Consider the following 24,866-nt stretch of genomic DNA (forward strand, 5'->3'; position numbering starts at 1 on the left):
ACGCTACGACTTGAATTAATTTTACGTCACGACTTAAATTAATTTTACGTTACAACTTGAATTAATTTTACGTTACGACTTGAATTATTTTAGCGTCACGACTTGAATTAATTTTACGTTACAACTTGAATTAATTTTACGTTACGACTTGAATTAATTTTATATCCGGTAAAATCGCTCATGCGTTTCGAAACTTCGCACGCAAAGCAAGGTTGTGTTTTAGTGCCGCGGTGCGTCACTGTAGAACGCAACCAATTAGTGTAATCTGTTTTTGTGGATGATTAGTGGCTAGTTTAATAATTTTCTTATGAAGGTAATGTAAAATGTCATATAATTGATTATAGGCTAAATTTCAAATCAATATGAAAATATTTACAGCAGTCAGCACTAGTATCACTATCGGTATTGTTGTCAATATATAAAAACTAACCAAGGAATGCCTCGTAGACGCGGAAGACAGAGCAGTTTGAATGAAAGAAATGCAAATGGTTTTAGACTTTTTCTGAACAACTTTAAGGGGGTGATTAGTACCTTAAGCAATCACGGTTTGAATTTATCATCGGCTGATGATCTCGAAACATCAAAGCAGAGACTAATTGAGGCATCTGGTACTCTTACTATGTTGTTACATGATGTTGGGCAAGGATATCATAATGATACACTAAATACTCTTAAGGCTTGAGCTGCCAGATGTATGTGAAATACTAAAAGGTCTTAATTTTGAAATAATGGACATTGTTCAACATTTAGATATCTCCATAAATACTGATGATTTAAAAAGAAATGAATGTACTATTTATTCTGCTCCCACTTTAAAGAATAATAATCAGGTAGGACGAAAGCGTTTAGAAATTACAGTCGATCAAATAAAACATCTCCGGTCTCTCTATTTCTCATGGACAAAGATATCAAAATTGTTAAACATTATGATTTGGATAAAATTTATAAAGAACTATCAACTCTTGAAAGTAATTGCATTGTAACTCCAAATATGGGAAGCAGACGCTTTATTGGTGCATTGCGAAGCAGGGGACTCAATGTGCAAAGAGCTCGAGTGACTGCTTATATACGAAGAGTTGATCCAGTTGGCACCGCATTGCGATGGAGGCTTGTTATAAATGGAAGAAAATATTTTGAACCAACACCAAATAGTTTATGGCATATAGACTCTGCACATAAACTCATTCACTATAAATTACTCATTCATGTTTGCATTGATGGGAAGTCGAGATCATTAATTTATGTGAAATGTTCTGACAATATAACAAGGCGGAAACTGTACTAAACTTTTTTTAAGATGGAGTTGATAGGTGGGGTTTGCCATCCCGCGTTAGGTCAGACTATGGAATGGAAAATTATCTAGTTGGTGCTTACATGATTGAAAAACGAGGTATAGGGGAAGTATAATTACTGGCTCCTCAGTTCTTGAAAGAAGTCACAGAGATATATACATGGGGGTGCTTGTATTTTATCATAAAATATTTGATGAATTACAACATGATAACAAATTTGACCCACAATGTGACATTCATATATACTGTCTTCAGTACATATATAAACCAAGGATACAAGCATCTTTAGATGAATTTGTGAATCATATGAATCACCACCCACTCTCTTCCGAAGGAAATATGTCACCACTTCAGTTGTGGGAGGCAGGAATGCTTGAAAATTTAAATTCAGACTGCTCTGCTTTAAATTTACCTGAAATTGAGGATTATGGTGTAGACCCTAATGGAGTTCAGACCATTGAACCAGGCTTATCAAGTCAATGTTGAGCCCTGCTCTATTGATGTTGATCCATCTTTTGTTAGACTACCAAAAATCCCTTATTTCATGATCAAAACTTTGGAAAAGACTTGTATTGGAAATCTGTTGCTTTACTGAAACATTTTTTTGCAAACAGAAGATGTATGAGCAATTTAATTTTCAAAGCTATCGATGATTTATCATCAAAACATTATGCTTATTAAAGGGGCAACCAACGAAAAATGAAAATTTGTATATATGGATAGATGAGATAGGTGGGGTTTGCCATCCCGCGTTAGGTCAGACTATGGAATGGAAAATTATCTAGTTGGTGCTTACATGATTGAAAAACGAGGTCCAAATAGGGGAAGTATAATTACTGGCTCCTCAGTTCACAACTGTAGAGTTGAAAGAAGTCACAGAGATATATACATGGGGTGCTTGTATTTTATCATAAAATATTTGATGAATTACAACATGATAACAAATTTGACCCACAATGTGACATTCATATATACTGTCTTCAGTACATATATAAACCAAGGATACAAGCATCTTTAGATGAATTTGTGAATCATATGAATCACCACCCACTCTTTTCCGAAGGAAATATGTCACCACTTCAGTTGTGGGAGGCAGGAATGCTTGAAAATTTAAATTCAGACTGCTCTGCTTTAAATTTACCTGAAATTGAGGATTATGGTGTAGACCCTAATGGAGTTCAGACCATTGAAGACCAGGCTTATCAAGTCAATGTTGAGCCCTGCTCTATTGATGTTGATCCATCTTTTGTTAGACTACCAAAAATCCCTTATTTCATGATCAAAACTTTGGAAAAGACTTGTATTGGGAATCTGTTGCTTTACTGAAACATTTTTTTGCAAACAGAAGATGTAGGAGCAATTTAATTTTCAAAGCTATCGATGATTTATCATCAAAACATTATGCTTATTAAAGGGGCAACCAACGAAAAATGAAAATTTGTATATATGGATAGATGAATAAAAATATGTAAACTTTATTTTGTTTTAATTTTTCGATTGAACCTGGCTGCATACTAGATTATGCTGACTCACCAATTTTTCAAACGTTGGTATGCCCCTTTTAGTTGGTTTGAACTAAAAATGCATAATTTTAAAATTTATTGAGATCTATTTTAAAAATATTGAAAATTCTAAACAGATAGATTTGATTTTTTAAATTGATTAGTTTGTATATATCAATATTTGTTAGCTGTCAAGTTGTCACATTTCCCCCAATTGCGCATACCCATGTTAGGCGCCTAAGGGTACGCAATATGTTTTCAATATTGGCTAAAACATCAGCAGCGCAAGAGAGGTTAACTTTATAAAATTTTATCTTAAAATCTAATTCTGATTTTTTTCTTATTGTAGAATTGTACAGAAAAATGGAACAAAATAATAATATAACACTTGAAATAAAGGATATTGCTGATAGTGCAATAAAAAATATCAACAGGTTGACCACATTGCTTGTATCACCAGCTACTTCAAGCAGCAACAACAACCCAACACATTGCAGAGTGTCTACTACTGCTACTAATGCACAGTCCTCTATTTCAAATGCTGTTTCAGAGCTACAAATGCGATTTCCCAGTACTGGATCTTCTCATCAGCAACGAAGAATTGGTCGATCAGTGCGACCATATGGAAGAATACCTTCAAGGCCACGACCTGGTCGGCCAACAGGTGGAATAGTTACAAGAAACATTGTTTTTGTTGAGAAAGGCACTACTAAAGTACCTACCAGGTTAGACAAGACATATTTTGAGGAACAAAAGTTTATTGTTTCGAGCTTTGATTGAAAAAAGCTGGACTCATGAACAGCTTTGTGAGGAAATTTCAAAGGTTGCACCAAGTTTCTGTAGTAATGAACCGTTTGAGTTTGTGAAAAACTCATGTGGTAGGCTTCTAATGCCTAATTTGCCCGACAACAAAACTATTGACGGGCTAACTCTAACTGTTGAGAAAGGCACTACTAAAGTACCTACCAGGTTAGACAAGACATATTTTGAGGAACAAAAGTTTATTGTTTCGAGCTTTGATTGAAAAAAGCTGGACTCATGAACAGCTTTGTGAGGAAATTTCAAAGGTTGCACCAAGTTTCTGTAGTAATGAACCGTTTGAGTTTGTGAAAAACTCATGTGGTAGGCTTCTAATGCCTAATTTGCCCGACAACAAAACTATTGACGGGCTAACTCTAACAAAATCTATTTCACCTTCTGGTGCAATATATGTGAGATTTTTAAATGACATTCGAGAGGAAGTTGGTTTGCCTGAATTAAATCTACGGCAGCAGCATCATTCAAGCTTTAACAATATGACATCACAACATAGTACAGACAAAGAAACAATTGACAGATACTTTTCCTTTAAAACAAGTGGTGGTCAAGAAAGAATCGTTTCCGAAGCAAGTGGTGGACAAAAGATTCTTAAACCCATCAAAAGCAATTTTAGCTTATGTCCTTTTAACATTAACAGTCCTTTTAACATTAACAATATAATTACTGATTGTTTAGATAAATCAATTACTGACCCAATTGAGATTCTCCGATTTCTACAACAACATATTGTAACGGGGAGATGCTTAGAAATTCAAGCTATAGACGAAGAAACTGAAGAGCTTGATACAAATTTTATTTTAGTGGACCGTCAAAAAATACTGATTTGCTCATTTGATAATTTCAAGTACATAGAAGATTTCCGATTAGTATTTAAAGTGGACTTTATGGGGGAAGATTCGGTTGATTATGGTGGCCCCAGGAAAGAGTGGATAAGACTGATGAATCATGCAATAAAGGAAAAATACTTTGGTGGTGAATCATTGAGAGAATTAATCAGCGAGGATTATGAAAATGTTGGTGTTATGTTTGCTATTGCAATTCTGCAGAATGGACAAATGCCCAAATATCTCAATGATGCATGCTTTCAGAAGCTAGTAGAAAACTCCTCTACCAATAAATGTGAAATAGCTTTCCTGAAAGGCTTAGAAAAGCTTGGCATGCATTCATGTTTTTTAACCTTTCCAAAATTGCGTACTCTTGTTCGTATCTTTGACTCCTCAACTTATAATTCAAAGTATTAAGCCACAATTTTCAGAAGAGGGATGAAATGCTCGGGAGGCTGAGAAGAATGTGTATGGGTCTTTTATAGTGTATGTACGCGAAGTAGCCAGTGGAAGGCGTAGTGTTGGTGGAAGGAAGCATATAGACTTGAACATTTACTTGCATTCATAACTGGTTCACCAGAATTCCCAGTACTTGGGTATTCCGTCTCTCCTACCATTCACTTTTATTCATCGAATATTGGATACCTGCCCACTGCCCATACATGCTCAAACATTTTGAACCTGTGTGTGGTTGATCCACCTGCTAAACGAGACATTTTGTTTAAAATGTGGGATTGGGCGTTTTCTGAAACCTATTTTGGTTTACAGTAGAGAGAGAGACCAAACTTTTTTTCGTTCTTTTCGTTTTCCTAGTTCATTTTCAATGTTGGGCACGTTAATGACTAATAGTTGTTTTTTTTTCATGGAACAGTGGACCTCAATTCTCACATCTTTGGCAAAAAATGTGCTCAAGGTTTCCGTCTTACCCCACCCTACTATATTTTAATTAATGTGCCTTTTCGTTATAGTTACTCTCTTCTTTTCTCAGTTGCTTCACATTCTAATAAAAATTCGTTTTGTTGCCAAATCGCAATTTTGAACCTGATGTTTTGATTACCACAATTACCACCAATCGGCATTTTGACCAGTTGGTATATACTCTACAGTTGTGAACTGAGAAGCTGAATCGGTAGAAAATACTACAAATATGACCTGCTAAACGAGACATTTTGTTTAAAATGTGGGATTGGGCGTTTTCTGAAACCTATTTTGGTTTACAGTAGAGAGAGAGACCAAACTTTTTTTCGTTCTTTTCGTTTTCCTAGTTCATTTTCAATGTTGGGCACGTTAATGACTAATAGTTGTTTTTTTTTCATGGAACAGTGGACCTCAATTCTCACATCTTTGGCAAAAAATGTGCTCAAGGTTTCCGTCTTACTCCACCCTACTATATTTTAATTAATGTGCCTTTTCGTTATAGTTACTCTCTTCTTTTCTCAGTTGCTTCACATTCTAATAAAAATTCGTTTTGTTGCCAAATCGCAATTTTGAACCTGATGTTTTGATTACCACAATTACCACCAATCGGCATTTTGACCAGTTGGTATATACTCTACAGTTGTGAACTGAGAAGCTGAATCGGTAGAAAATACTACAAATATGTTTTGAGACGAATATTCATATTCATAATTAATAGTTTTAGAAATTATTAAAATTTTATTTTAGAATCGGTACCGCTGGGGTCTAGTTAGTACAATGTCCAAATGTTATGTTAATGGCACCAGTAGAAGGTATCGAAAATGGCCGCTATAATTTATATATTATAGGATCACCTTGGTAACTAAAACACATAATCGTGCTTTGCCCGCGAAGTTTCGAAACGCATGAGCGATTTTACCGGATATAAAATTAATTCAAGTCGTAGCGTAAAAATAATTCAAGTCGTAACGTAAAATTAATTAAAGTTGTAACGTAAAATCAATTCAAGTCGTAGCGTAAAATTAATTTAAGTCGTAGCATAAAATTAATTCAAGTCGTAACGTAAAAATAACTCAAGTCGTAACGTAAAAATAACTCAAGTCGTAACGTAAAATTAATTCAAGTCGTAACGTAAAATTAATTCAAGTCGTAACGTAAAATTAATTCAAGTCGTAACGTAAAAATAACTCAAGTCGTAACGTAAAATTAATTCAAGTCGTAACGTAAAATTAATTCAAGTCGTAACGTAAAATTAATTCAAGTCGTAGCGTAAAAATAATTCAAGTTGTAACGTAAAATTAATTCAAGTTGTAACATAAAATTAAATCAAGTTGTAACGTAAAATTCAAGTCGTAACGTAAAAATAATTCAAGTTGTAACGTAAAATTAATTCAAGTCGTAACGTAAAAATGATTCAAGTCGTAACGTAAAATTTATTCAAGTCGTAAAGTAAAAATAACTCAAGTCGTAACGTAAAATTAATTCAAGTCGTAACGTAAAATTAATTCAAGTCGTAACGTAAAATTAATTCAAGTCGTAACTTAAAATTAATTCAAGTTGTAGCGTAAAAATAATTCAAGTTGTAACGTAAAATTAATTCAAGTTGTAACATAAAATTAAATCAAGTTGTAACGTAAAATTCAAGTCGTAGCGTAAAATTAATTCAAGTCGTAACGTAAAAATAATTCAAGTCGTAACTTAAAATTAATTCAAGTTGAAGCGTAAAAATAATTCAAGTTGTAGCGTAAAAATAATTCAAGTTGTAACGTAAAATTAATTCAAGTTGTAGCATAAAATTAAATCAAGTTGTAACGTAAAATTAATTCAAGTTGCAGGCTAAAATTATTTTTTTGTGAGATTAAGATCTAAAAAATAATACAACTTGTGATACAAAAATAATACAACTTATCGCATAAAATTCTTTTTTTCGTGTTGTATTTTGACCAGGTTGAGCCCTCATACGTTCTAGTGATTGTATTCCAGTAGGTAGTGTAAAAATGTAATAATCCTTACTCCACCAGGGAGGTACAGAGCCAATAGTTAAAGACTTCTAATCAGTAATAGTCAAACACTACTGTAACTGGATAAATACTTCCAACCTAGTATTTAAAAACTTAAAGACTAAAAAAAGTGAAACTGAATAAAGATGGTAAATTGTGTGTTCATTTATATTCTTTTTCTTTCAGGTAATATACGCATACCTATATTTGTAATAGTCAAAGACTACTGTTATGGATAACGACTTCTAACCTAGCATTTAGAAACAGTTAAAGACTACAGATGAAACTGAATAAAATGTTAAATTGTGTGTTCATTTATATTCGTTTTTTTTTAGGTAGTATACGCATACCCCCATGTTTGGTGCCTAGGGTCGAGTTGCAACAGCTTCGTCTTTACACCATATTATATATTTTAAAAGTCCTATAGTTATATTAGGCATGTTTTTATTTTCATATACATCAAAGCACATTGCATGTTTTGATTTTCAGATGCATTCAAAACATTGTAAGATGAAAAAGTGGAACAGGAAAATTGCAAATGATTAAAAAACATAATATAAAGAGAGAGGGTCAGGTTCAAGGAGATAGATGGGCTCAGTAAAACAATATTTGAGAACATTGTTAATTGTTGGTTTAGTTTTTGGCTGTTTCACCAAGCACCCAAGAGGTGTCGCCATTGTGTATGATTGTTAAGTTTGGTCAGGACTTTGCATATGCAACAGGTAGAACAACATTAATAACAATGTATTATACCTGATTCAAGTATGGTATCTATTATAAGTCATTCTGGCCAACATTACGGCTCTACATTTTTAACAATTATTATACAAAGGTTTCTTCAGATTTGGTTTTTACACTGCTGTTATAAAGTGGGTAAAAATTTGGTTGGTAGCATTAGAAGCATACCACGTGAAAAACAAGTTCAATGGAGGTCTCCACTGAAAGATGTAAGAGCTAACGAAAACAAGTTTAACGAAGGTCTCCATTGCATTTTGCGGTTGCTGGTGGTAAAGCTCAACAATTCTTAAAAATTATTATTACAAAGGTTTCTTCAGATTTGGCTTACACTGCTGTTATAACGTGGGTAATTTGGTTGGTAGCATTACAAGTGCAAACAAAACAAGAGAAGCATATCACGTCAAAGCAAGTTCAATGAAGGTCCACTGAAGGATGTAAGAGCTAACGAAAACAAGTTCAATGAAGGAGTTGGATTGAACAAGCGAAAATGTTGATGTTAAGGAATTGTTATACAGTTAACATAGTGTTTTTGCACGGAGTAGATTATCAGAATAGTTTGCCGTCCTTCTGTTTTGACTGCGTGACTGTTTAAGAGCTGAATAATGTAGAAAAGACCAAGGCTGGAAATCACGCTTTGACTCGTCGATCCGCTACTCTCGTTTTCGGCGAAGAGAAAAAGGTCAGTCGGATCGAAGCCGACCGATCCTCAATCCGCTCAGACTAGTGGTTTACGGGTCGGATTTAGCGATCGAGTTGGATTGACCAAGCGAAAATGTTGATGTTAAGGAATTGTTACACAGTTAACATTGTGTTTTTGCACGGAGTAGATTATCAGAATAGTTTGCCGTCCTTCTGTTTTGACTGCGTGACTGTTTAAGAGCTGAATAATGTAGAAAAGACCAAGGCTGGAAATCACGCTTTGTATATTAAAGCAGAATAGTTTGCCGTCCTTCTGTTTTGACTGCGTGACTGTTTAAGAGCTGAATAATGTAGAAAAGACCAAGGCTGGAAATCACGCTTTGTATATTAAAGCGCAAAAGAAGGAAAAAAATAATTATGCATTTGTAGCGTTCGTTGAGAAAAGGTCTATGACATATCTCATCTTCACGAACTAGTAGAACGGGGTAGAGAAACTTGCCAATGGTTTCTTTAAATGCTTTTATCCTTTAATCACAGACTAAATTTTAACTGAAACAGCTGTGAATAATGTAGAAAAGACCAAGGCTGGAAATCACGCTTTGTATATTAAAGCGCAAAAGAAGGAAAAAACAATTATGCATTTGTAGCGTTCGTTGAGAAAAAAAGAGAAAAAAGAATTTAAGAAAAAAAAAATCTTTAAATGCTTTTATCCTTTAATCACAGACTAAATTTTAACTGAAACAGCTGTAAGTAATCATATAATAGAAATGAAATTCTGTTAAATTTAGTTACCATTGTTTTAAAATAAAGGCTGTTTAAACCAAAGAACATAGAAACCAGAAAGTAAGGACAGCCATTGTTCACGTAAAATCGACAATGGACGCCCATGTTGTTTGCCACTAGAGATGTCCACAAGCCGGGGTCGGACTGTGGTCGGAGCCGGAGTCGTTAGACCCAGTGAGTTGTAGTCGTTGATTGCGACTGCAACGGTGACCGTGATGGTTGGGTGAGGGTCAGAATGGCGTTTCTCCCACGTTTTGTTTAGGTTGTTGTATATGTGGTGAGTTAGTGATATGTTTTTCTTCGCCCTGGACGACAGCCAATTAGTGGTGGAGCTTATAATGTCCACTGCTTCGATGGCCGTTTCAGAGTTTCGTTTGTTCCGGACTCTGCCCTTTGACAAACGGTTTCGTGATGCCCCTTTTTGTCGCAGTAATTGCAGAATGTCGAAAAGGCTGGAGATTATTGTTGTCTAGTTAGGTTCGTTGGCCATTTGCCATGTCCTTTGTCGCCACAATAACTGCACAATCGATCGTCGTTGGGGGTGTGATGTGCGTCGTTACGTATGTAAGTGTTTTTGGTTTGATTGGCGCAGTGTCTGTGTCAAACAGCTGGAATGCAGATCGTTTGCCCGATTCATTGTCCTCAATGAATTGAAGCGATTCATTGTCCTCAATGAATTGAAGGAATTTGTTGATCGATTTGTCTTGGTTCTGATCGCCTAACAGGGCTGCTTGTATATCATTGTCGCATATACCCCTGGATAGAACGTCACTAAGTATGTTGTCATCGGTGTAGTTCACATAATGTTCGCAATTTTGGCACCGTACTGTGAAGTTACAGACGCTTGCCTGGCCACGTAGTCGGGCACTCTGTAGCTGCGGATGGGTTCGTCTCTATCCTTTTTCATATGATGCAATTTTACCCTTGTGACCATGATATTTTCTTTTCTTACTGCAAGTTGGTGTATGGCCACAAGAACGTCCTTTTCAGATCCTCCAGCGTTCCGTGTTAGGTCGTTGCGATGTTCCTCGTCGCAACATTCCAAAAGCTGGATTACTTTGTCTGAACCCTTGACGCCCGTTGCTGTGACATATTCCTCCCATCTGGTGGTGAAATAATTCCATTCCTCTGTGGTGCCGGCAGATTTAATACTTGGTCTCTTTACTTTTACCGTCTTTGCGGCGTTCATTGTCTGTGCCTGGCCACTAGAGTGGCTTTCCGCGTGGATTTTTAGGAGAACGACAAGCAGGTCATCTGTCACGTCTTCAGTTTTGTACCCACAGACTGGGTATGGGCATTTTACTGACGGCATAATAAGTAGGCTCCAATCATAGACGATAAGGTACAACCTATTTCAAAGCTCGATTTATTTACAATAAACTTAATGAATGATTGGAGCAACTCTGCGGAATGAATTAGTTAAGGAAAGACACAATAAACGAAATAACAGTACGCTACAAGCATTAAACGCACGACTGATGAATTCGTGGTTGCATCACACCACGTGGCATTCACGGGCGAACGATGCCGTGTGTGACGTACCGAAAGACGATATTCGTCTAAACCCACAGAAATAAAAAACAGTAGAACGCGCAACTTTTCAAAACCGTGATATATTCTTTTTTCTATTCACGTGACCGCCAACTCCGTCCCCATTTCGCTTGGTCTCCATTGTAAAACATAGGTGCATAAGTATTTTTGGGAGGTTTTAGCGGTTTATTTCAAAACCTACACCAACTAATCAAGTTTATTAGTTATTTGGTAGGTTAACGCTTACAGTTTACCACTTTTTGGGGAAATTTAATTATTTAATAAATTTAATTAAAAATGTTGAAACAAACGGTTTGTTTGAAATATATAAATATTAGAAAATAGTTGTTTCACCCTAAAACTTTAAATTAAGTCAAAAAACGAGAAAAAAATACATAAAACGCCGTCGATTCCATTGACTACAATAGTAAACGGGAACGACCCGCGAAAGAGAGAGAGTGTATCACCTCTCTCCTTTGCCGACATTGGTATGCGCGTTCTATTCTTTTTTATTTCTGTGTCTAAACCTCGTAAGGAAATCCACTTTTTAGTTGATCCCCTAAATAAAGCACTCTGCGAAAATCGGCTGTTCATTATGTCACAAACCAGTTGTTAAAATATTCGCAAAAGAAAGCTGTTGTGTTAAAATATTCGCAAAAGAAAGCTGTTGTACTAAGTGCTTCTTTTAGAAATAATCCTCCACACACTGTGCGTATTGCAGAAGCTGTACTGTGACTAGAAGAAATATGTTTATAGTCAGTTAACTTTTTGAAAATTGTTCTGGCTTTTTTTTCACTTGTGCAGCAAGTTTGACATTCATGGTTTGATAGCGGGTTGGTTTGACGTGCATCATATTTTTGTACCAGCGCATCATGGAGCGTTATACTTTCTCTTAAAAATGCACTTCGCAAGTTTTTGAGCGTTATACCTTCTTTTATTCATGGTTTGATAGCGGGTTGGTTTGACGTGCATCGTGCTTAATTTAGGAGCAAGTTTCAGTTCCTTCCCCTCTTGCAAAGAAACCAGCTGCCCAACCCAATATTTTGAAACCTAAGGTATTTTAGGTAAGCCAAATGCATCTTAACTAGGTTAATTAGTAAAACTTTTGTAGTAGGTAAATAATATTTTTGTACCAGCGCATCATGGAGCGTTATATCTTCTTTTAATAATGCACTTAGCAAGTTCTTGAGCGTTATACCTTCTTTCAAAAATGCACTTTGCAAGTTCGTAAAGAGCAGCATATGAATGAAAATTTGTATATGGATAGATATGCTCAGATGTAACCTAAACGTACCATCAAAGTTTGCCAAAACGATACAGCTTTTAAAAAAACCGCGTGAAAAAAATCCGCTAGAGTAAAAAAACAGCTGTTTCGACAATGCATGGGATTTCCTATAAGAAAAAAATTCACTTAACTGTGATCGTGTTTAGTTTTTAAAATACTGAAGAAAATTCAAATTTTATTTTTGATTTGGTATAATAAATGCTTCTTCAAAACTATATAAAAAAAATATATATATAGTTATAAAAAAATGTGTGCGCTTTGTACAACTCCTCCTGTACCATGTGTTGACATGTAAAACTTACACTAGTTACCTTGTCGTCGCTTAAAGACGTTTGTTTTTGTGAATCTGTTGGATAGCTTAATCACGCAGTAATAGGTAATGAAAGAAGTTAAATTATTCATATTGTGGCGGCTGCATAGTGATTTATTACGAGCGGTAAACTAAAAGAGCGAAGAAACGAGAGACGCGGTGTTTATAACTGTTCGACGAAAAAGGATCTGTATGACCACCTACCTTACTCAACAATTCAAACTATCAATCACACCAAATTATTGAGAATTAATATAAGTGCGGAAAAAATCGCTTTATCAGCAACAACAACGCCAAGAATAACTGTTCGACGAAAAAGGATCTGTATGACAACCGATGGTGGTAGAGGCTCAAATGAAATTGCAACGTGTGTGTACAATGGATTTGTAATCAGCCACCAGAAATAAATGAAGTTTCATTGTACACTGACACATGCGGTGGCCAGAACCGCAATCAAAACGTTGCCTTCATGCTTCTATACTGTGTGCAAAACACCAACGATTCTAAAATTACTAATAATTTTCTCGATTTTCAGGTCACAGCTGCAGGGAGTGCGATTCCATGCATTGTTCAATTGAAAGTGCAAAAAAGTCTGTGGATGTTTTCTTGATGCAAGATTGGCAAAATATTTTTAAAAGTGCAAGAAGAAAAAAAAGGTATGCTCCTTTAACTGTACAATTGTGTAAATTGTTGAAAACTACTTTACCCATTCTTATCGTCGTTGTAGTTGTTGGTATTATGTTACAGATTTTTATTTTACTTGGTTTGTTTTATTGTTTATGGTTGTTATTGGTTGCTGCAAGTTTTATTAAAACAAATTGCATACAATGTGTGTATGTAAATCGGATTTTTGTACACAAGAATGTTTTTTGTTGTAGAAACAGCATGTAGTTGATTTGGTAAAAGGTGGTCTGAATTAAGTCTACCCTTTTTTAGTTTATGTTAGTAGTATTTGCTTTATGCTGGAGAAGCAAAATATACACCATCTGGGCTAAACGCATGGAATTCGCGCCAAAGTTAATATTGGGATTTTACACGAGTGTAGCATTTATACCACTTAAATACTGCGTTACGCAGATGGTGTATAGAAACAAAACTCGTTTAACAGTAAAAGCGTAGATAAAAAATAACATTGTTCAAACGCAATAACGTGCACCACGCAGTTATGAATCACAAGACCATTATTGTCTATGTCCACTGACACGGCGTAATTCAGTTGTTAATCAATTAAATAAGCTAATTATATTGTTACTCGGGATAGATGTGCCCATAATGTTACCATACTGATTTCTGAATTTATTATACAATTCTTAAACTTTAAACGCGATTATCTCAAAATAGCTAAAATGGACATAAACAGCAGCTATTGCACGCAACCAACGAAATACACATGGCACAGAACAAAAACATGGTGTTAAAAGTTCACAATAGAATAAAATAGACGCGTGTTTCAGTTTACACCAACAAGCACTTTAATTTTTAATGTGCATATTTGTATTCGATGGAAGTCCAATGTTGCATAACGGAACGAATTAACAAAATTCTTTTTCAAATCATCTAAAAAGTGTTGCAATAGGTCTCCAGGTAAAGTCTGTATAGTACTCTATATTAATTTATAGTTTTTGGGGTCAATGTCTAATTATAAGTCAGCTAAAAGTAAAAAACAAGTGTAAATTGTTAGATACATTATTGATTCTCTTGCAAACATTTTCCTGCATAGTTAAACTTACGGTGGCCCATAGCGGCCACGTCTGAAACACATTTAAAAAAACGAATCACACTAAAAAAGTGAAAAACATTTAAAAAGTGAAACACATTAAAAAAGCGAAACACATTTAAAAAGTGAAACACAATAAAACAACGAAACGCATTAAAAAAAGCGAAACATTAAAAAATCGAAACACATTTAAAAAACGAAACATTAAAAAAGTGAAGCACATTTAAAAAGCAGAAACACAATAAAAAAACGAAACACATTTAAAAAGTGAAACACATTAAAAGCGAAACACATTAAAAACGCGAAACACATTTAAAAGGAGATATCTGTAATGCAGCACGGTAAAGTTATTCAATTATGACCATTTGGTTGCAGTCCATCACCATCAAAAACAAGCACTTCATTAATAACTGGAGTTCCTAGTTTTAATCATTATGCAGAAAAGAAATCGGAAGAAAGGCGTGCCAAGTCCTACCGACCTAAGTCTAAACTAAAAAAGTCTAAAGAAGTTACCATTCAAATTGCCCTAATTCGGCGCAACGATTATTGTAAAGAGTGAATTCCATTGAGAGGAACGTTGCTCTTCCTCTGACCATAAGAAAAGGTGCTACAAGCGAAGAGATACTCGAGGCTGCTGTGAAAAAGAGGAAGTCTATTCGATGTTGAATTTGATGAAACTTTGCTTATCATTGGTGTTCAGAGATGGCCAGAAAATATTGTAAACGCCCCTGGGAATTTGAAAAACCTTATGAACGATTATGCTTATACCTCAGTGAACAACTGCCCGACAGTAAAAGAGAAATTGTAAGTGAAGCTTGTGATATGATTGCAAAATGCAGAGAAAAATCGTGCAGTATAGTGATAAAAGTTGCCAAAAAACTGAAAACGATACAGACAGTTTATCGTTTTTTTTTTACACCACGGAAGCCAAAATGCGTTGCCCGGTATGCAATCGACAGTACCCCTTGTCCGAGATAGAGATTCATGCTGATACATTTAAAAAGCAGAAACACAATAAAAAAACGAAACACATTTAAAAAGTGAAACACATTAAAAGCGAAACACATTAAAAACGCGAAACACATTTAAAAGGAGATATCTGTAATGCAGCACGGTAAAGTTATTCAATTATGACCATTTGGTTGCAGTCCATCACCATCAAAAACAAGCACTTCATTAATAACTGGAGTTCCTAGTTTTAATCATTATGCAGAAAAGAAATCGGAAGAAAGGCGTGCCAAGTCCTACCGACCTAAGTCTAAACTAAAAAAGTCTAAAGAAGTTACCATTCAAATTGCCCTAATTCGGCGCAACGATTATTGTAAAGAGTGAATTCCATTGAGAGGAACGTTGCTCTTCCTCTGACCATAAGAAAAGGTGCTACAAGCGAAGAGATACTCGAGGCTGCTGTGAAAAAGAGGAAGTCTATTCGATGTTGAATTTGATGAAACTTTGCTTATCATTGGTGTTCAGAGATGGCCAGAAAATATTGTAAACGCCCCTGGGAATTTGAAAAACCTTATGAACGATTATGCTTATACCTCAGTGAACAACTGCCCGACAGTAAAAGAGAAATTGTAAGTGAAGCTTGTGATATGATTGCAAAATGCAGAGAAAAATCGTGCAGTATAGTGATAAAAGTTGCCAAAAAACTGAAAACGATACAGACAGTTTATCGTTTTTTTTTTACACCACGGAAGCCAAAATGCGTTGCCCGGTATGCAATCGACAGTACCCCTTGTCCGAGATAGAGATTCATGCTGATGAATGTTTAAGCAGAAAGCAAACCGCGTTCGCATGTGGTACTTCAGAGGACCATCTGTATGAAGTTAAACGAGCAAGAGAACGATAGTGAATACGCAGTCTATTTGAGATACAACAAGTATAAATATTTTTTGTTTTCAGACCTGGCGAATCATGTTCCTATGTGGGTGCAATTCTTTTTAAAATTCAAGCCGCTGTACGCCATGGTTATGCAAACAAAAAAGCATGCACAGATGAGGCATGTAAATGGAACAATGATTTTGTTCCAAAGATTGATTGTGAACCCATTCACAATATTCATTTTTATTCAGAAAGTGCTGTAAAAAAGTTTTTAAAAAATTGACTCCGAATTAAGCGATACGTCATTTTCGAATCATCAACAGCAAAATGAATTTTTGGCAAAACTAATGACATTGAAAGAACCACCCGTTGTCCTTTCAACCTACACCAACTACTGTAAAAAATTTGTCCCCACGGTTAAAGCACAGGAAAGATCAAAATTACCAGAGTCACTTAGAAAATTATTTTCTGTTTCCAATGGTGCTTTAAGTTATGACATAATTTTCTTCATGATGTTCTTCGTTCCAGTCCAGAAAAAACATCCTACTCCTTGATTAAAAAGATTTGCGGAGGTGAACATTTTGGTAGTACTGTTCCAAATAATAAGATTAGAACACTCCAGTTTTAAAATGGATTCAGTAGGCTTGCGACTCAAGTGTGACAAATCATATATTGGCGCATCGCTTGATGCTGTGTTTTCCTGTGATTGTCACTCATTGAGTTATTTGATTGAGGTAAAATGTCCTTACTCGCTTCGCAGCACATCAAGCTTATCAGAAGCTCTTGAACGCAAGGAATTTTGTTTATCCCCCTCAACTGAGTTAAAGAAGACACATCGATATTACTCACAAATTCAGCAGCAACTGTATGTCTTCAATTTGTCTTTGTGTCACCTGGTGATCTGGACACCTAACTGGCTCCATATCCACTCAGTAGCAAAGGATGAACAATTTTGTTCGGAAATAATATCGAAAGTTCAGCCATTTTTTCTTAACTGCATTATACCGGAATTATTAACACGGAAGAATGAGCTTGCAATATCAAAACCAATTCAGAGCACAAGTGCAGGAAAGTTATACTGCAGCTGCAAATCTGCATACCCTTCCTTAAACTGGATCGGCTGTGACAGTAGTGATTGTCAATTTGAGTGGTTTCACTTTAAATGTGCTAATGTTAAAAGACCTTTAAAAGGCAAGTGGTATTGTCCAACATGTCTGAAAAATAAGAAAAAAAAATAAATATTTGTAAGTTTGTAACGAAACAAAAGTATATTGTCGAGGTAAAACTAAAGTAGCTTACGTCACATTTTTTCAAAACTTTCTCTTTTACAATTTTGCATGCTGTTTGACGACACATTTTGACAATGTTTGGGCAAGACTAAAAAATGTAAATGTTAAAACCTATATTGCAATCTCTCAATTTTTGTGTGTGGCAACTAAACAGTTTAACCAGTAAAATGTCATATTTAATTTTTATTAGCCCTTTGCCTCGACTGTGTCGATCTGTCCTGCTATCCTACCTAATAAATCGTTTCTCAAGTTTTTTTTTTGATAAAGCAGGGGCCCTTCCTTAAGATCAATATTAGGATTATAGGATAAAACTGCGTCGATGTGTGACTGTGTCCTGCTGCAGGACAGCGGCCCTTCCTTGAGATCAATATTAGGATCCTAGGATAAAAACAACTACTAAAACCAGTTGTAAATAAACCACATCTAGCTTCCAAATGAGCGGTCCAGTCCTAATATAGAGGACCACATAGCAATACCAATCATAACATTACTCCTTGTAAACAATACCAGATCCAAGATTAGTAAGAGCAGCAGTGACATTTAAAATCTTATCAATGCTTGCCAACTCAGCATTGGTGCACTCATCAGTAAGAGACTTAAGTGATACCATTGGTATGGGACCACTCAATATCTTGAAACGATTTTTTATCAAACCGATCACTCTTTCTATATGGATTCGAACTGATGAAATTTGTCGCGATACCTCCACTTCTCTTGCAGTCAATTGCGCTTTCCCTTTGGTAAAATGAGGGATTATCAACTCAGCACCACAGTTCAATGCAAAATCTTCAACCAACGTGAAACCACGATCTGCCAGAAGCTGATCACCAGGAACAAGGTATTTGGGACTGATAAAATTTGAACGTCTAACAATTTCAATGTCGGATGCTCTGCCACCCCAGACCTTGGACAAAAATGTAATGGAACCATATGGATTGCACACTATAAACACTTTAATTATAGAATGTTTTTTGTAGTTGGAGTAGACTTGAGCACGAGGTTTTAAGCCTTTTGGTCTGTCAATAAAAATTTCAAAACAATCCATTATTCCCGTTAGTCGTGGAAAATATTGGTGAAATACACGAGGGATGGTCTTTCTAGAAGCATCTGTACTTGGCCAATGTATCAAAAAAGCCATTTTTTGTACATCAGATTTATTCACCTCCAAAACATTTCATGCACCCAAGTACTGGATGAATGAAACATATCTGTCAGTCAATCAAAGGGTATGTTTAATCTAAGCTTCATTATTGTCAGCATCAACTGATCCTTCATTGCGACAGGAGATTTACATAGCCCCAAATTACATAAAATGAAATTAAAGATGTAGTCAAAAACATCACAGGTGATCCCGGTATAAAACTTAAATTTGTCTGCATCATTCCGAAACATTTCATATGAAAACTGCTTGCTTCGGAGATTTTGTATTTCTTGTTTCTGATCTGAGACTACCAACTTCTTCATCAAGCAACAGACGATTCAATTGAACTGCTTCAACTTGTTTATCATTTTCCAGATCTACATCGTTATCGTTAGTATCAGGGTGATGAACTGCTGGAATGCTGGTTTGAGCTTTTGTAGTCGTCGTTATATCAGTGGTTCTGGAGCTCATTTTTTGATAGCTTTCCCGCTTAGTTTTCTTTTCAAATTCAGACATTTGCCTGAAATTAAATAGAGAAGGCACAAAATCTGGATGGCACTCTTCCAATGAGGGTTGTCCTAAAAAGCAGCATACAGTCAACAGTCAGAAAAATATTAATGTTTATAATGGAAGAGCCAAATAGGCATATGCTAAGCACTTTTTATCTCAATATGATATACATTATACACCTGTACCGTAACAGCCAATACCTGTAATAAAGTGATCCTCGCAAATATAGGTGTGTTTGCTTGTTGGACTACAGTCAGATCCATCTTTTGCCTTCCTCTTACAAGCAACGATCCACTTATTTCTTTGCAATGGATCGGTGTTGGAAAAGCGAAACTTTGTGCTGTTGTTGTAACAGCCTATTGCTACACAGCTTGGCATTTTTAATTAATTAACTCTATAGCTCTATTTTTAACTCTATTTACGATCTCGTCTATACTGTACACTGCGTTGTACGGGTTTTCTAAGGATGCAGCAAAACAGTGATTATGACGCAACCCGAATCAGAGAATTGGTGCAGTTTTGATAGATAAGCAGATCAAAGCGTTTTTTAAATGCACATTAAACAGTAGGAAAAAAATGCCAATTCTCATTATATATATTACTTTTGTCAATTATAACACTAATTTAAACCCGGATCAGAGAATTGGTGCAGTTTTGATAGATAAGCAGATCAAAGCGTTTTTTAAAGGCACATTAAACAGTAGGAAAAAAATGCTAATTCTCATTATATATATTATTTTTGTCAATTATAACACTAATTTAAAAAAAGTAAACAAAAAAAACCTTTAAAATTGTGACACAGCTTAGAGGTTAAGACGTAAGCACAATAGTACTCACGGCATATGTCAAATGTGGTACAGGCATGGTATATTATTTAATCTAAAGACCTCAGTAAATTTGGAGTGGTACAGGCATGGTATATTATTTAATCTAAAGACCTCAGTAAATTTGGAGTAAATTAAATAAGTTAAATCTACCGCTTTCACACGTCGATCGCTACAGTAGTTATCAGAGGCTTCTTTTTTTAAAACCACAGATTTTTTTGGAAAATGCTCCTTATGCTAATGCCATTTTATTATTTGTTTATTTGAACCACTACTGTCACAGTTTACATGTTACTGTGTGTCCCCTGATTATTCATGAGTATCATAACGTAAACCTATACCAGGGCATGTATGCATTTCGCTGTGGTATTTACTAAGTCTGCTTTTAATAGAGTAAATTAAAGTAGTATTTTATATTGGTTCTTTTCTTTAACAGGATGATGTCTTTGCTGCGCTGGGGCGGGAGGTTTCTAGTGAGGAAGAATATCTGGACAAGCATCAGTTGTAGATGCTAATCTCAACCAGCCAGTTGATCCAGGTCTCTGCGACACATTTTTTAGCCAGTAAATCTGTATTTATCAAGGTAATTAAACAGTACTAGCACGTAGCACACATGTAATGATTATATTATCATAACAATATTTTTATATTATGAGATTTCTAATATATATATTTTGTTAATTTTACTGTGAACTGGTCAATCATAGTTTTAAAAACAGCTTGTTGGTTCCGACAGGATAAAGAAAATATGCTTTCTCTGTATATGCAAATATTGACCACAAATAAATATCGACAAAGCAAAGCTGTTTCTAAATAACGTGCTGAATGATAAATTTGGTATCCAAATCACATCAGTCGACACAATGACAACAAAGCGTAAGTATCAGAGTGACTACATGAGCTGTGGACCACTGATCTGCATGTATGCAAAGTGGCTTTGTGAAGGAAAATCATTGCTAAAGCCAATTACTGGATCAAAGGGATCCAGAGAACTCATTCTTCGTATAATTACCAAAAACACACCATTTAGTATTGATATATGTGGTTCATGCAGAAGAGACAATGATAGAACTAATAGTTGGGTTCAATGTACGAAATGCCCACAGTGGTTTCATACCAAATGTGTTAGAATGAACATGATGCAAGCAAAGATGGATACAACATTCTGTTGCCCATCAAATAAAGTATCTATACCTGAAAATGTGGTATCAAAATCACCTTAACATTACTTCTGTTAGAGAAACCTTATTTGATAAATGCTTACAGCAACTTACACTATGTTTCGTGTATGACCCGGCCAATGCTTATTATTCAAGCATATGCTATAACAGCAGCATACACTGTTTCGTGTATGACCCGGCCAATGCTTATCATTCAAGCATATGCTATAACAGCAACATACACTGGACCCGGCCAATGCTTATTATTCAAGCATATGCTATAACAGCAACATACACTATGTTTTGTGTATGACCCGGCCAATGCTTATTATTCAAGCATATGCTATAACAGCAACGTACACTGTTTCGTGTATGACCTGGCCAATGCTTATTATTCAAGCATATGCTATAACAGCAACATACACTGTTTCGTGTATGACCTGGCCAATGCTTATTATTCAAGCATATGCTATAACAGCAGCATACACTGTGTGTCTAAGACTTTGCCAATTCTCAATATATTACGTATCGGTACAATATGGCATTGCCGAGGTTGGTTAACATCTCCATTGTTTTCACACCATGGCATTGAAAACCTAACGATCACGCATACAAAGCGACCTTATGGGTGCGTGGTGGAACAGCTGACATATTGATTTTTAAACTAACTATTAAATATACTGTTCTAGTTTTCTACAACATAAAAATGAATGCAAAAATGTTATATAAAATTTATTATTCGGCCACCGGAACAACTTCGGCCGCCGCAACGACCTCGGCCGCCGCAACGACCTCGGCCGCCGGAACAACTTCGGGATCGTGAAAAAGGAGTAAAACTGGAACAATATATAAATACCAATAAATACAAACCTCTGATGCCCTCCTGCGCTTTATAAACTGAAAAAAATGTACAAATAAAAAATAAATCTGGATAATGAATGTATGGAACCTACGTCTTTAAATGGCAGCCATCTGCAAAGTAAAGTGATAATAAGTCATGGTAAATAAAATATAGCCTATCACAACACACCTTCTGTAGGGGGCTATCCTCTTTTTTCTGTAAAACATAAAGGTATTGTAACAAACCTAAAACACTTACTTCGATTCAAAACTAGGTTTTGTAACAAACCTAAAACACTAACTTCGATTAGAATTTACTTTTACATTCTTGCTTTAGTTTTTAAATTGAACTGGTTATAATAAATTATCTCTCACCTTTGCAAAAATTTAAACCGGTGAAAGAGGATGAATCTGTAAAAAAAAATATTTTTTTATGGTTTTTATTCATTGAGTTAAACTAACAATAAAAGTCAGAGTCAAGCTTACCCCCTTTCACCGCCTATTTCTTCATGTAAAAACAAAATGATCATTATTAGTACACTTTTATGTATATACATGCATCTGCTTATACACAAAAAAATTGCTTTGGATAAAACATTCCATTTGCAAAATTAGTCACTAATCTTTTATCCCTAGCTTCATGTTTATGGGACAAATACTTAATAAATATCTTTTCTGGACAAATACTTAATAAATATATTTTCTAAATCTTTCATAGCTCTAAAACTATAATCTAGTAAAAACATACTTTCCCCATCACCCCCTCTTCCGCCACTTCCTCCTCCTTCACCGCACCTTAACACCTCTTCTTCTACCCCCTCTTCCGACGCCCCGCTGGGTCATCTCTTCACTGTGATTATAAAGAAATATAAAAATTATTCCAATCTAATAATAAACTTGGTACTTGTCTGACAACATACCTAGTTGCACCGTTGTGCAGGCTTATGTTAATTTTCCCCATACAATTGTTAATTTTTCCCTATATACCATAAATAAAAATTAGGATTTAATGTTAGAGGTAAAGGATTTAAAATGTGAGGGTTGAATGATTGTTAAAGAATAACACGCTTTGTATATAACTCCAGCAATGAGTACTGAATTGTAAACTTATACCAGTTAACCGTACTTGCTGTGCCAACAAAGGACAACAATTTTGATTGTGAAATAATTAAGTAATATTGTAACTGGCGAGCGCCAGGTTGCGTAATCTAGCAATCATTTAAGCAGCGCGTTTCGGCGCCAGTGTTGCCATTTTGTGTTTATTTCTCTGTTTGGTTTATATGTTTTCGTTAAATAGTTGTATACGTGGCACTGCCTTTTTCTTTTCCTGCAGTCTGAGTCGTTTAAATTATTCATTATAAAATGTAATGGGCTAGACGCAGTTGGAAAATGTATAAGTCCAAAATTAAAGGTATGTTTCTGTGTTTTTGTGCTATAATTCGTATTTGAGTATTTATGTATAACTGCATTTTTCAGTTACGTGTCAATAAAGATTCTGTAACCTTACAAAAGACTGACGAGAGAAGAGGCACCAATCTTGGTTGAAGATCGGGCGCCGCTACAAATATATATATATATTACAAAAATTAGCAGTAACATTACCAGCTTTTAAAACATTAATTGTTTTTAAAAATTTCACGTATCTTTATTCATCTTAATTAGTTAGCCTATTACACAAATAATATAAAAGCAGACAACCAAAATTAACATTAAACAACAAATATGCTCCAGGGCTATGTCAAATTTTACCCAAAATAACACTAAACAACAAATATGCTCCAGGGCTATTTCGAATTTTACTTTAAATAACACTAAACAACAAATATGCTCCAGGGCTATGTCAAATTTTAAAAATATATGCTCCAGGGCTATGTCGAATCTTACATAAAATAATACTTAACAACAAATATGCTCCAGGGCTATGTCAAATTTTAAAAATATATGCTCCAGGGCTATGTCGAATCTTACATAAAATAATACTAAACAACAAATATGCTTCAGGGCTATGTCAAATCTTACATAAAATAATACAAAACAACAAATATGCTCCAGGGCTATGTCAAATTTTACTCAAAATAATACTAAACAACAAATATGCTCCAGGGCGGGCTATGTCAAATTTTAAAAATATATGCTCCAGGGCTATGTCGAATCTTACATAAAATAATACTAAACAACAAATATGCTTCAGGGCTATGTCAAATCTTACATAAAATAATACAAAACAACAAATATGCTCCAGGGCTATGTCAAATTTTACTCAAAATAATACTAAACAACAAATATGCTCCAGGGCTAAGTCAAATTTTACTCAAAATAATACTAAACAACAAATATGCTCCAGGGCTAAGCCAAATTTTAAAAATATATGCTCCAGCATTTAACCCGCTAGTGGGGTGCAAGGTTAGCCACCCAATTCGTCTTTGTCAAAGCTTGGTCCGGCGATACAATACGTTTTTTTCCTATTTTACTGATAGCAGGACTCGTATATTACCATCAATCAAAAGCTTGGATAGAACTCGTTTATCAATTTTTGTTTTTTATTTTATGCAGAGCACGCGATTCAAAACTTCCACTCATGCGGAGATGGCGATGCGACAGCGCGTATTTTAAGTTTGGTTAGAGACTGGGAAGGTGGAAGGGCTGCCAGAACGAAAGTTGTCTCAAGCGAAGTGGGGGAGAATATAGAACCAGAAGGATAAACAGTGACACTTTCATGTTTCCCGCTACCATTTTTGTGAATACATTTGTTCGTTATTATCATACCGAGTGGTTTTTTGAATGGAATCAGCATAATGATGCCATATATCATTAATCTTGTTACGACAGGGAACCTTATTTGGGCTTTCATTCGATTATGCTTGCTTATCATTGGCTGCCTGTGTTGGTCCACAGTCGGCGCGCCAGCTTTTCACCGTCAT

The 24,866-nt window shown here is 35.3% G+C and overlaps 2 protein-coding genes, 1 long non-coding RNA gene and 2 pseudogenes across 3 annotated transcripts; 3 read left to right on the plus strand and 2 right to left on the minus strand.

The window, feature by feature from the left end:
• The first annotated feature begins 258 nt into the window (after nucleotides 1–258).
• LOC149724231 (uncharacterized) lies at nucleotides 259–5,472 on the plus strand (annotated as a pseudogene).
• Nucleotides 1,910–5,472, plus strand: LOC149724232 (uncharacterized; annotated as a pseudogene).
• Nucleotides 5,473–17,809: 12,337 nt separating this feature from the next.
• LOC149724233 (uncharacterized) lies at nucleotides 17,810–19,605 on the minus strand. The gene is made up of 3 exons (XM_089893196.1): nucleotides 19,322–19,605; nucleotides 17,947–19,189; nucleotides 17,810–17,863 (listed from the first exon to the last, which is right to left on the minus strand). The coding sequence occupies exons 1-2, from the start codon at nucleotides 19,497–19,499 to the stop codon at nucleotides 18,864–18,866; spliced, it is 504 nt and encodes a 167-aa protein (XP_089749322.1). The 5' UTR covers nucleotides 19,500–19,605; the 3' UTR covers nucleotides 17,810–17,863; nucleotides 17,947–18,863.
• LOC149724234 (uncharacterized) lies at nucleotides 17,958–18,608 on the minus strand. The gene has a single exon (XM_089893227.1). It carries the CDS (start codon nucleotides 18,606–18,608, stop codon nucleotides 17,958–17,960), a length of 651 nt encoding a protein of 216 aa, XP_089749353.1.
• A 427-nt stretch (nucleotides 19,606–20,032) lies between the features above and the next one.
• Nucleotides 20,033–23,518, plus strand: LOC149724235 (uncharacterized). Its single transcript, XR_016386722.1, has 2 exons — nucleotides 20,033–23,356; nucleotides 23,422–23,518. It is a non-coding gene; the product is annotated as an uncharacterized LOC149724235 (long non-coding RNA).
• The last annotated feature ends 1,348 nt before the right edge of the window (nucleotides 23,519–24,866 follow it).

Source organism: Ciona robusta, unplaced genomic scaffold, assembly GCF_009617815.1.
Source record: "Ciona robusta unplaced genomic scaffold, ASM961781v2 AP042737.1".
NCBI classification, from domain to species: domain Eukaryota; kingdom Metazoa; phylum Chordata; class Ascidiacea; order Phlebobranchia; family Cionidae; genus Ciona; species Ciona robusta.